The sequence below is a fragment of the Grammomys surdaster genome, unplaced genomic scaffold, assembly GCF_004785775.1.
Source record: "Grammomys surdaster isolate TR1022 unplaced genomic scaffold, NIH_TR_1.0 97, whole genome shotgun sequence".
Taxonomy (NCBI): domain Eukaryota; kingdom Metazoa; phylum Chordata; class Mammalia; order Rodentia; family Muridae; genus Grammomys; species Grammomys surdaster.
This window is the reverse complement of record NW_021604576.1, coordinates 8,457,001-8,470,427: the sequence shown is the minus strand read 5'-3', so window position 1 is coordinate 8,470,427 and position 13,427 is coordinate 8,457,001. Positions and strand designations below refer to the sequence as shown.

At 38.6% G+C, this 13,427-nt stretch overlaps 1 protein-coding gene across 3 annotated transcripts in view; it reads right to left on the bottom strand.

The window, feature by feature from the left end:
- Coq3 (coenzyme Q3, methyltransferase) overlaps positions 1–13,427 on the bottom strand; it is a 41,080-nt gene that overhangs the window by 7,822 nt on the left and 19,831 nt on the right. For all 3 annotated transcript variants that reach the window (XM_028780375.1, XM_028780368.1, XM_028780358.1), the window contains 4 exons: positions 9,590–9,716; positions 6,662–6,814; positions 4,507–4,606; positions 3,176–3,418 (listed from right to left, as the gene is read on the bottom strand). In XM_028780375.1, the coding sequence (XP_028636208.1) occupies positions 3,176–3,418; positions 4,507–4,606; positions 6,662–6,814; positions 9,590–9,648 (555 nt within the window). In that variant the 5' untranslated portion in view covers positions 9,649–9,716. The remainder of the gene's footprint in view (positions 1–3,175; positions 3,419–4,506; positions 4,607–6,661; positions 6,815–9,589; positions 9,717–13,427) is intronic.

Here is a 13,427-nt window from a genome sequence, read left to right as displayed (position 1 = left end):
TGAAAGTGACCTTGGGCTAGGACAGGGAAGTAGGCTCAGATACTTTGATCATCCTGATAAGCCCTTAGAAACAGTGATCATGGGAGTGTTCATGTAATTGGATTTAATGCCTTGCTTTTTCTTTGACTATTTGTGTTTATTGTATTGCTTGTTCCTTTACTATTTGCATCTATTGTACTGCTAGACCCTCAACCTAGAACTGACCTTAACACATGCATGTAATCAAAATGGTATAAAAGCATAAAGGATGAGGGGGGTGGGATAGGGGATTCTAGGGAGAGGAAATGGGAAAAAGGGGATGACATCTGTATTGTAAATAAATAAAATAGCCAGGAAAAACAAACCAAAAAACAAAAACCCAAACAAACCAAAAAGTATATGTAAAAAATAAATAAATAACATCTATTTTGAAACTTGAAAAAAATGAAAATAAAATCTATTTTGATACTTGAAAAAAATAAAAAAAATCTTTTGATACTTGAAAGAAAAAAGAAAAAAAAAAAAGAAATCACATCCAAAGGGAATTGTATCCATTTTCATTCAATTCCAGAAAGCCTTCAATTTCTTTCTTAATATTTGTCTCTAACCATTTTCGTTCAGTTGTGGGTTGCTCAGTTTCCGTGAGTTTGTAAGAGTTATGTTGATAGCTCATGATTGTAAGCATGGAGACTTGGGAGAACATTCATTGCCACAGGACTGCAAACATGTATAGATGCCATGGAAACCAGTGTGGCAGTTCCACAGGTACTGAGGTAGAAAGATGGAACTCTATCTCAAGAGCCAGCTGTATCCAAAGGATGCTTTATCCTATCACAGAGACACTTGCTTAACCATGTTCATTGTTGTTCTACTGATAACAATAAGAAATTGAAAATAATTTCTAGATGTTATGCAACAGGAAAAGCGATAAAGAAAATGTGATACATTTACACACTGGAATACTGTTCAGCTGTTAAGAAGAATGAGACATTAAAATTTGCAGGTAAAATGGAAAATGGATGGAAAGATTATCCTGAGTGAGGTTATCTCAGACCCAGAAAGACAAGTATGGTATGGAATCACTTATGTGTAGATATTAGCTCTATGTTATCATTAAATCTGTGATACCCAAGCTACAATCCTTAGAGGTTAGGTATACAGTAAGCGACTAGTGGGGACACATAGACCTCACTAGGAAAGGGAAATAGAATAAACAGATACGGATGGAAGGAAAGTCTAGAATGGGAGGACCAATAGGTGATGGGGAGAGGGGGCCAAAGGAAGGAAAACAGGGAGACAGTTAAAATTAAGAACAATCTGAGGGGATAAAATAGAAGTTTCCTAGAATGTATACATATATGAAAGCAATCTAAATAAAATCACCAAATAACAGGGGAAGTCTGAGCCCCAAATAGACATCTTTGTTGATTTGTTGGCCAAAGAGGTCCCATGAGACTCCCAAAACAACCTAGCCTGTTGCCAAGACTATAGGTTATTCTTCACGAACTGACAGCAAGCAACACCCACACAGCTCACTGAAGATGGAGAAGTCCTGCTAGTGCCATATAAAGCCTCCTCCCCTATGAACCAGTGTCTTTGATACAGGAAGGTACTTTGCATGATATCAAAAGAGAAACGCAGATACCAAAATAAGCAGCCACAAACACTTTGATCTACATGGTGTCCTGCATGCAACAAATGCTAGAGAAATGGTAGCACAACGTTTGGAGGGGAAACCAAGCAATATCTGATTTGACTTAAGGCCCTCTCCATAAGAAGGAACCCATATACAACACTACTTGGGTGACCAAGAACCTGAGTCTAGATATCCCAGGGACCTAGAGTAAAACCAAAACCAAAGAAAAATGAACAAACATAGCAATGAAATGACTCCTAATGACATTCTGCTACACTAATAGATCAGTGTCTTGCTCAGCCATCATCAGAGGAGCTTCCTCCTGCAGTAGATGGGAACAAAGACAGAGACCCACAGCAAGACATTATGTATAAAGTGAGAGACTATGGAACACTCAGCCCTAAATGTGATGTTTCCATCAAATCCTTTCCCTCAGGAAAGCCTGAGGAAGAGAAAACCGAAAGAGTATAAGATTCAGAGAGGATGGAGGACATCAAAATCAAACGGAGACAGCCGAGCCTCACAGGTCTGCACCATGTCCTCTGTATATATATTATAGCTTCCACTTAGTGTTTTTATGGGATGTGCAAACAAGTATGTTTCTGGTTCTTGTGTCTTCTCTTGGGTATCTTTCCTTTTGTTTGCTTGTTTTGTCCAAGTCTGATATGCTAGTTTTTTGTTTTATCATGTCATATCATAACATACCATATCATATTATAATTGTCCCTTAGAAGCCTGCTTGTTTTCAGTAAGAGATGGAAAGGGAGTGGATCCTGAGGGGAGCAGAGCGGGGGAGGAAATGGTAGGAGTAGACGGAGGGAAACCATAATCAAGATATAGTATGTGAGAAAAATTCTATTTTCAATAAATGGAAATAAAACTTTCTTTAAAATATATGAGCAGGGGCTAGAGGGACCACTCTGATTAAGAGCACTGGCTACTCTTCTAGAGACCCCAGGTAGATGTCCAGAACACACAAAGTGGCTCACAACCATATTTAACTCTAATCCCAGGGGACCAGCACCCTCTTTTGGCCTCTGAGGACAACAAAAACATGGTAAACATGACATGGCATACATGAAGGTAAACACTCACATGCATCTAATAAAGGAAGGCAAATTTTAAAGAAATAAGCATGGACGGAGGCTGGAGAGGCAGTTCAGTGGTTCAGCATGCATATTGCTCTTGCACAGAACCCAAGGTCACTTCCCAATGCCTATCCCGGGAAGTCTACAACTTCCTGTAACCCCAGGTCCAGGAGGGATTGGTATCTCTAGCTTCCGCAGGGATCAGCACTCACATGCACATACCCATAATTTTACCGTCTTTAAAAATATTTATAGGCCATAGATTAGTGCAGCATTAAGGCCTCAAAGACTAGAAAGACCTGCTATTGAAGGCAGCATAGGGGCAGAAGTCATCTTTGGCAGAGATACCAGGCCCTAATCTTTCTTTCTCATTGTCTTTCTCCTATCTTACTTGCTGAACTGCTGAAGTATCCCAGCACAATGCATTCTATGGATACACACTTTGAGAAGCAAACAAGAAGCCAATTCTTACTTTCAATACTTGATAGCAGCACTGTATGAATGTTTCCAGGTTGATCACATGCTCTACAACTTCAGAAGCCACAACGGCATCAAACAACTCTGCACTCTCATCCACAATCTCCTCCAGGGAACACACTTTGTACTGGATCCTCTTATCCAGCACTGGATCAAATGATTTATGGTGCTGTGCTATCTTAATGTTTTCAGCCACGGGATCGATTCCAACAACTGAAGCTCCCAGTCGCCCTAGAGGCTAATGGCATAAAAATTGTTATGCTTAAGAAGAAAACAGAACACTTGTTAACAATAAAGTTTATCCAAATTGGTTATCCAATACCAAGTAGTTGGCCCTAAAAATATATACATTCAAGCAATACTAAACAGAACCAACAAACCATCAGGTTGTATTCATATATTCGTTCTTATACATATGTGTAACAGTAATGTTTTAAAAGAGGCCATAGATTTGATATGGGAAACATGGGGAGGGTTGGAGGGAGGAGATGGAGGGGAGAGAAATTATGTCAATATAGCATACACCATGAAATTTTAAAAAATTAATCTAATTAAAAATTTTCATAAGTCAAAACTGCTATTCTGTGTTTCAAAGGGCAGCATATAAAATACTAAAACTATAAATGAAAATATCTATCAAAGATAAAATTATGATGCAAAAGGTCCTGTGCTAATGAAGACTGGAGAGCACAGCTGTAAGACATATATCTCCCACTCGGAAACAATAACCGCACATCTAAGTACTCCAGAGCACCTGAAAGAACTGATCCCCACAAGGAGCAAAACTCTTGTAGGCTTTGAGATGTATAAAAGGACAGACTAAACCTGTATTTAATCTCATAGAAACTGCCTAACTTCTTGGGATAGAAGAGATCAAGCAAAGCTATTTGAACGTCATATTCCTATTTATTATTAAAAACAAACCCCAAAATCTTCAGTAGAGTTTTATGAAATTTTTTTTTAATTTTAAAAACAAAACTTTTATAATAATACTAAAATTAGTACTATTCACTAAAATAATATTATTTGCTAAAAGGATAAATGAAGCAGAAACCCACTTCTCAATTTTTTTACCCCAAATAACAAAATTCTGATCAAAACACATTAAATGCATGTATAAAATTCTTAATAATGCATGTATTCTCATTTGAAGAATGAGTTAGAATTTATTTGAAATGCATTGCTTCTGTAAACATCCTGATGTGATCTACTTAATTATTATTTGGATGATTTTAAGAATTTATTAATCTCACTAGCACTATTAGACACATTAAGAAATTCTCATGTGCGGGGCAAAAAATGGAAAAGGCTCTGTAAGGTACTTACTTCAGTTAATAACCCACCGCCACAGCCAACGTCAAGAATCTTCATCCCAGATAAAGGCTTTCCTGGATAGTGATTAGCACTTGTTTTTAAAAGATTGTCTCTTTAAAATAAAAATTCAAAATATATAAAAACAGACAACTACTTTTAATCAACAAAAGGTTTTAAAATATACAGTCTTTAAGGAAATATTCACCTTCATTTAATTTGATTTGCTTATTTCACTGTCTTACTTTGAGACAGGAGCTCGCTACAAGGCTTAGACACACCCTGAGCTCCCGATCTTCCTTTCTCAGACACCTGAGTTCTGGGTTCACAGAAGAGTTGCCACCATGTCTAGTCCAGAATCCTCATTTGAAATGAATCATTATAAACCTATCTTTTATTTTCAGAATGAAATGATCTACTTAATTTGTACATTTGATAGTCAAGGTTCTGAGATTATCTGCCATTAATCTATCATTGCTCTAGTAATAATCTAAAGAAAAAATTTCAACCTAATCTAGTCAAATGAACCTAATTTTATTCAACTACATTTTCAGTCAAACTGTCTCAACAATATGGAATGAAAATTTAAAGCCTCTGTTGACTATGTTTTCAGAAGTTTCTAGGATAACTTCATACATTATTTACAGATTTAAAAAGCAGGTAAGAGTTTCACATTTATTTAAGATGTCTATATTCCCTTCTTTATTATGTCTCCTGTAATCTTCTAAATTAGTGGGGCCTGTTCATGTATGACTATGTACACTCACACCAAAAATCAAGTAAACTTATTCTACAATAATCATAGTAATGCTTTACCACATACACAAACATATTTGCACATGCACCAACATAACCTGTTACATACTTTATAGTATAGAATTGCAAATTAAGCTTTAAATTGGATATATGAATTTAATTATACATATACTAAAATAAACATATATATAATGAACATCTTAGACTTAAAATAATCCAGACATTAGCTAAGTTGATCCCTTCAGGATGTTATAGGAAATGATCTGCATCAAATGAAGTCCAATCCATTCTTCAAACAGTCACAAAGTGATGTTGCTATTATTTTCAAACCATATTATTTTCTTCTGATGGCTTCTAGTTATGATGAAAACAAAATCCAAGCACGTACACATGGTTTACATCATGCTAGATGACGTGTTTTATGTGATACATAAATAGATGGGGGCTGGAGAGATGGCTTAGTGGTTAAGAGCACTGACTGCTCTGCCAGAGGATCTGGGTTCAATTCCCAGCAACCACATGGCAGCGCACAACTATCTGTAACTCCAGATTCCAACACCTTCATACAAACACACATGCAAGAAAAACACCATTGCACATAAAAATTAAATAAGTAAGTAAATAAATAAAGATGCTACAGTTGTTTGACTATAGTTGTCAAACTTAGTAATGCTGGAATCTCCCAGATGTATTGAAATGCAGACTGCATCACTGGCAAGACCTCTCAACTCATGTCTTTCTTTACCTCCCACTGAAACATGTGGTCCACATTTCATTTATCCAAGTAGGTTTCAAAGGCTGGTACTAAACCCCCATCAACATCAGCTCTCAAAAGAGTCTAGTGAGCCAATCTGTCTCTGTAACGTTTCCTTTATCAGAACTGCCTAAAGGTCACCAAGGCCACCGCAGATCAGTAGCTATAAATGGAACCTCAAGACACAGCACTTTCGGGCCATTTCATCGGGACTGATTTCTAACTGACATAACAGGGCCAAAAATTATTTCAAGTTAAGTTGTAAAAGCAACCTGAGATTTTAGTACTGTTTCTACAAGTAAATGGCTTTAAATATATATTTTTTAATTTTCAATTATGTTTCTGGGTATGTGAACATGAGCCCAGGGTACCCTCGGAAGCCAACTGAGGATGTCAGATCCCCTGCAGCTGGACTGGTTGTAAGCTGCCTGATGTGGGTGATCAGAACCAAACCCTATTTGAGCAGCAAGGGTTCTTTACAGAACCATCTCTCCACCTTAAAGCTGGTAGTTTTAAATCATGATGAGAAATATCCCTAATTTCCAATGGAACTCTAAAATGTAAAACTTTGAATGTAAGTAAATCAAAAGGGAAGGGAATGTGAATTAGCGAAGGATGCACTTTTAAGTTAAGACTTAAAGGGAGTTTCTGGACTGTTACCTAATGAATGGCACTCGTAGGTCATTCATAGAATGAAGAGCTGCAAACTTTCCATACTCATCCCACCACTTGTGAGCCAGGGCCAGGAAGTTTTTAACCTCCTTGGTGTCAATTGTTGTTTGTGAAGTACTGTATGATCTCTTCCAAGGAGACCTAAGGGATGAAAACAAAGAACCAATCATTGTCATTGTTCTAAAAATGTGTTACCAGAATATATTATATAGAAAGATTCTAATTTATCAGATTCTAACTATATAAAGTATAGATAGTGATACTTTAAGTGATACAATCACATGCTCATATATATTCACAACTCCACGGCTCTCACCAAGCTGCACCATCTCCTCCCTGACCACAGTCTCACTCTTCTAACGAGTCTGCTGGCTCCATACATCACCACCTTCTAATCAGATTTCCATGATGAACTACAGAGAGATTATTCTGAAGTACAAATCTAGTTATTTTGTTTCTCACATAAAATGCTTTCAAGGATTCCAGTGTCATTAGAGAAAAGACTAAGGTCCTTGGCATGACAGAAAGCTCGGAATTATGGAGCCCCAAGCTACTTCTTTCTCAAACTCATTTCCTCCTGATCTTCCTCCATTAGCCATACTGCCTGTGAATTGGCCAAGCTTACTCTTTCCTCATGAACCTTGTGTATACTGTTTCTTCTGTCTGGACCATTTTCCCTATATCCCTTTCTTGCCTCTACTAAGCACTTCTCTCATCCCTTAAATCTTATTTTAAATAAAATGTTATCTACGAAAATCTTCCTTGGTGCTCAGATGTGGGTCACATTCTCCTATTTTAACTCCTACATCACTTTGTACTTATTCCTGGGTTGTATAGTCACTTGACATGTCTGTTACTCACTAGAACACCGACTAAGAAGGAAAGGCATGGGGTAGTCTTGCATATCGTTTTATTCCCAGGGACTAGTGCAGTTCCTAGACCATTGTTTCTCAGGAGATAATTGTCAGATAGATAATTTGAAGAAAAAGTATGAGAAAAAACATATAATTTGTTTCAGTCTTTTAATCACATGAGAAGGGGAAGCAAAACAAAATTAGACACAATACTGAAGCACATGTCAGTGCAGTGTAGAAAAACTCCAAAGTTCTGCTGGCAGAAGATAATTAGACTGTTAAATCATAAACAATAATGCCACTCAAATGTCTGCTATTCCTCGTAGATACATTAGAGAGCACATTTTGCAGTCATTATTCTTTTTTTAATTTAAATTCATGTACCACATGCCAGTGAGATGGTTCAGTGTGTAGACACTTGCTACCAAGCCTGACAACCTGCTTTTGATCCTTGAGATGCATGTGGTTGAAGGAGAGAACAGATGCCTGCAAGTTGTTCTCTGACCTCCACAAAGGTGTCATGGTATCCATGACTCACCTCCTCTCCATCTGCCCCTGACACACACACAGCACACACACACACACACACACACACACACAATAAATAAATAAATAAACAAACAAGCAAACAACTGTAATTTTTAAAAATTTAAATTCAAGTATCCCTGTTCTCTAAACTTTTTTTAGAAATATGAGGGGAATTCTAAAAAGGAATCCTTTGTCATGAGTAAGGCAAAACTTTAGTAACCAGGACTAACTTACAAAAGATAACAAACAGTAAGTAGTTGGTCTTTTGACTAAGAATAGTTTTACCTACACACAATCTCAGTGGTGCTCATTTATAAGACACAAGGGTGGTCCATACGGGTGTGCACTGAGGAAGTAGAGTCAATTTTAGCCAGTACTGGGAAGTATTTTTCATAAGATTAGAAACTAATTTGTAAAGCCTACACACGCAATTTGCTGACTTAGTCTTACTACCTAGAATTATGTAGACTTAGCATTATAACCATCTTAGCATGTTTGTGTTTAGTTTTATCACAAGGGAATTATGAAGAAGTAAAATCATCCCCATGTCTTTAATACAGCCTTTCATCTTTTCTTTAGTGATAGAAATAAGGGTGGGGAGTTATGGTAGTTTGAAAAGGAATGAGCCCCATAGACTCTTGTGTTTGAATACTTGATCCATAAAGGATAGAACTATTTGGAGGTTCGGCCTTGTTGGGGTCAGTGTAGCCTTATTCGAAGTGTATTACCAGGGGGTAGGCTTTGAGGACTCAGAAGCTCAAGACAGTTCACTTCGTGCTGCCTGCTGATCCAGATGTAGAACTCTCAGCTCCTCCAGCACCATGTCTGCCTGCATCCTTTCCATCATGGTGATAATGAACTAAACCTCTGAAACTATAAGCCAGCCCCAATTTAATGTTTGCCTTTATAAGAGTTGCCATGGTCAGCTGGGAAGTGGTGGCACACGCCTTTAATCCTAGCACTTGGGAGGCAGAGGCAGGCGGATTTCTGAGTTCGAGGCCAGCCTGGTCTACAGAGTGAGTTCCAGGACATCCACGGCTACACAGAGAAACCCTGTCGTGAAAAACCAAAAAAGAGAGAGAGAGAGAGAGAGAGAGAGAGAGAGAGAGAGAGAGAGAGAGAGAGAGAGAGTGAGTTTTGCCATGGTCATGGTGTCTCTTCACAGTAGTAGAAGCCCTAACTAAGACAGGGTTATTAAGGGGAAAAAGGCACTCTCCAAGGTGGAAGTGGGCTGGTGAACTTGAAAGAGATGAGTCGAATCGTCATTAGAAATAAAAATTATCTCTGAATTTAAATAAGTAGCATTCATGGCTATGTACTGTATTTTCCTTCTAACTTTTAGGTGAACTTGAAGTTTTCCAAACCTAAAAATTATTACAAAATAATTATTAAAGAATATTTAAACAAGTAAAAGTGACTTAAATTAGACCACATGAGCTTTAACATACTGGCCAAATTTATTAAACATAATCAAAACTAAACTGCCATTACATATAATTATGCAAATCTCTACTAGAATAAGAAATACACTCACCTGTAAATTTTTACTCTGGTCAAACAGGAAAAAGCCATCCTGTAAGATCTAAGCCACATGATGCTGTGTTCACTGAGATCCCACGGCTTAATCTGTAGATTCCTAGTGAGCTGCGTCCCTGAGTAAGCTAAAACAAAGGTTAAAACCAGAGAGGAGCATGTGATTCCTGCTATTCACATAGGTGAAGAACTTTTATATGGTATTCATATGGTGTATTGCAAATGATAAACAAAAGAGTTTCTTTGGGATAATAAGGGCAATAATTTGGGATATAATTAAAAATAAAATAAAGGTTTTACTTTTTCCACCTAAAAGTTAAAATTATCAAAATTAAGTAATGAATATGTAAATCTGTCACTCTTTCTTTTTAATGTGTGTGTGTGTGTGTGTGTGTGTGTGTGTGCAGGTGCCTGTGGAGGCCAGAAAAGATTGTTGGATTCTCTGGAGCTGGAGTTACAGGCACTTTAAAGTCATCTGCCATGGGTCCTGGGAATCAAACTCTAGTCCTAAGACCAGCAAATATTCTTTATTAATGAGCCATCTCTTCAGTCCATATAATTAATTTTTATATCTGCACTAGGTTACACTTAAAAAATTGCAAAATATATTCAAATAGAAACTTGTAGGTCCCCGAAGGGCTGCCATGCCCTACATGCTGAGACTTTCCGTGTGCTGCTGTCTACTAAGTAACGTTCTGCTAAGTAACGTTTTTTCTAAGATCAAAACATCATGATGTAGACATGGTGCCCTAGGAAAGGAATTTACACTTGACAGCCCATTGACCCCAAGTTGAGTTCCTGTTTGTGTTTTTCCTTCCCTGTCTTGGTATATATATTGAACCTGCTCAGTAAAAACTTTGGCATTCTCTCATAACTAATGACCCGACTCTGTGTCTTCCTTTAATCCCCCAGGCCTACGCCTGAGAGCTCGGTACTGTGGCAGCACTGGTGCTGTCAAGTGTGGGTTCCACCAAAATCGGGAAAATGAGGAGAACCTGATTGGATCATTCCTGAAAGAAGCCGGCTGGCGCAGTGAGTGGAATGTATTGGAGAAGCGGCCCAGAATAAAACTGAAAGTAGCACTATGTGAGTTTTGATTGTGCCATGGGGATTGTAAGTTCCTTTCTAGGAGTAGTGGCACAGGATGATGCAGCTAAAAAAATCTTTGTATGAGGTGGAGAATAGCTCCAGTTCTGAGGATGAGGAAGAAACTTTAGAAAAAGAAATGCTTATTTAAAGGAAATATTGAAAAAATGCAAAGTCTGAAAGGGAGCAGATTAGAAAGGGGAGCAACCACCTAGTAAAAATCCTTTGGTGGATACTACAGAGGCCACTGCTCCTCCGGCATATGATGAATGCTCCCCTGAGGGATTGGTGAGTAGAGGAGGCCATCCCTAAGAAGGGGGTAATTTTTTCTAAAGCAAGTTCCAATCATGCTTATCCTGTAATGGAAGTCCCTCACCCTAATAACCCTGGGCAAATGCTTAGGCAGCATATGCCTTTGTCTTTTAAGGAATTAAAGAGCCTCAAAGAAGTATTTTCCTCCTATGGGGCCTTGGCACCCTTTACTTTGGCAATTTTTGGGTCCTATAACACATTTAATTTAACCCCAGGAGATTGGCAACAACTATGCTGCATGAAGTTGAGTGGAGGAGACTATTTACTGTGGAGGGGAGAATGTCAGGAGCAATGTGTTATCTTAGCAAGATTAAATGCACAGGGAGGGCAGCCCCAGAGAAATCTGGAAATGCTAACTGGATCAGGACAATATGCTGTTCTCCATCAGCAGATTAATTATGACCCTGCTGTTTATGCCCAAATTGCCGCTGCAGCCGTTAGATCCTGGAAAGCTTTGCCTAAGAAGGCAGCTGGAGATCAACTATTTAAGGTGGTTCAAGGACCCTCTGAGCCCTTCCAAGATTTTCGAATAGACTACTCCAGTTAGCAGAAAAATTGTTTGGGTACGCTGATACCACCATGCCCTTAGTAAAACAGTTAGCCTTCGAAAATGCTAATAAATGGTGCAAGGAAGCCATTAGACCACATAGATCAAAAACCTTAAATGATTATACTAGAGTATGCAAGGAAATTGATGGAAATTTTGTTATGGGACAAGTACTTGCAGATGCCATGCAAAAAGGATCTGGCAAGAATAAAACTTGCTTTGGATGTGGCCAAGCTAGACATTTTAAGAGGGACTGTCCAAGGAACAAGGGAATTACGGGTCTGTGCCCTTGATGCAAAAAAGGCCATCATTGGGGTAATGAATGCAAGCCAAAATTAGACGCTGATGGCCGTTCTCCCCCCACTCCGGGGAAACGGGCGGCGGGGCCTGCTCTGGGCCCCACAAACCAAAGTGTATGGAGCCATGAATACCACTATTACCCCTCTCCAGTTCCGCTTGTGCCTCAAACCAACCCCTTTGTGTCAAAGAACTTGTCGGAGGTAACCCAGGAAATACAGGATTGGACCTCTACTCCTCCGCCAGAGCAGTATTGACACCTCAAATGGGCCCTCAAGTATTAGATACTGGAGTGTATGGCCCTATCACTTCAGGAAGTCTAGGCCTTCTCCTAGGGTGTAGCAATGCCTTGTTGAAGGGAATTAGGATCCTTCCGGGAGTGATAGGCTCAGATTATACTGGAGAAATTAAAATTATGGTCACTGTGCATAGGGGAGTTGTAGTTATTCCCCAGGGAGACAGAATTGCTCAGCTAGTTCTCTTGCCACAGTTATCCACTAAACATGCTACAATTAAGCATATTAGAGGTGATGAAGGATTTGGATCCACAGGGACTGCTGCCTTCTGGGTTTGCACCCTCGAGGACTGCCCTACACTTACCTTTGGATTGATGGAAAGCCTATGCAAGGAATTCTGGATACTGGTACAGATACTACTGTGATATCTAAAACATCTTGGCCTAGTAGCTGGCCCCTGAATAGATCCTCTTCCACCTTACAAGGAGTGGGGACAGCTGCCACACCCCTCAAGAGCAGTAAGATCTTAAAATGTCAAAATGAGGAAGGACATGAATTATTAAAAAGGGGATTCGTCCTCAGAAGTTACAGATTAGAATAGATACTCTGAAAACTTTAAATGATTATCAAACATTGTTAGGAGACATAAATTGGTTGAGATCTTCCTTACAATTAAGCACAGGACAGTCAAAATCTCTCTTTGATATTCTTTTTTTTTTTTCAAATATTTATTTATTTATTTTATGTATATGAGTACACTGTCACTGTCTTCAGACACACTAGAAGAGGACATTGCATCCCATTACAGATGGTTGTGAGCCACCATGTGGTTGCTGGGAATTGAACTCAGAACCTCTGGAAGAACAGTCGGTGCTCTTAACCACTAAGCCATCTCTCCAGCCCTCTCTTTGATATTCTTAAGGGAGATGCATCACTCACTTCCCCCAAACAATTAAATGAAGAGGCTAGGGAATGCTTGAAAATGGTACAGGAAGGTCTTGAACAAGCTAGTTTAAATTATGTAGACTATTCAAGGAATCTGTTATTTGTGGTTTTTGTCTCAAAACATTTTCAACAGGTGCCTTTTGGCAGGAGGGCCATATTTTATGGGTTCATTTGCAAGCTTCACCCTCCAAGATTGTTTTACCTTACACACTGGCAGTAGTTTTCTTGTTGTTTAAAGCCCATAAAGTAAGCCTACAAATGTTTGGTAAAGAACCAGACATGTTTATTACTCCTTATAATAAGGATCAGATTCAAATTTTATCTCAAAATTGCATTGATTGGGCCTTGTTTGTTTGTACCATTAATAGTCAATTTGATAATCACTATCCAGATAATAAGTTGTGTCAGTTTTTTAA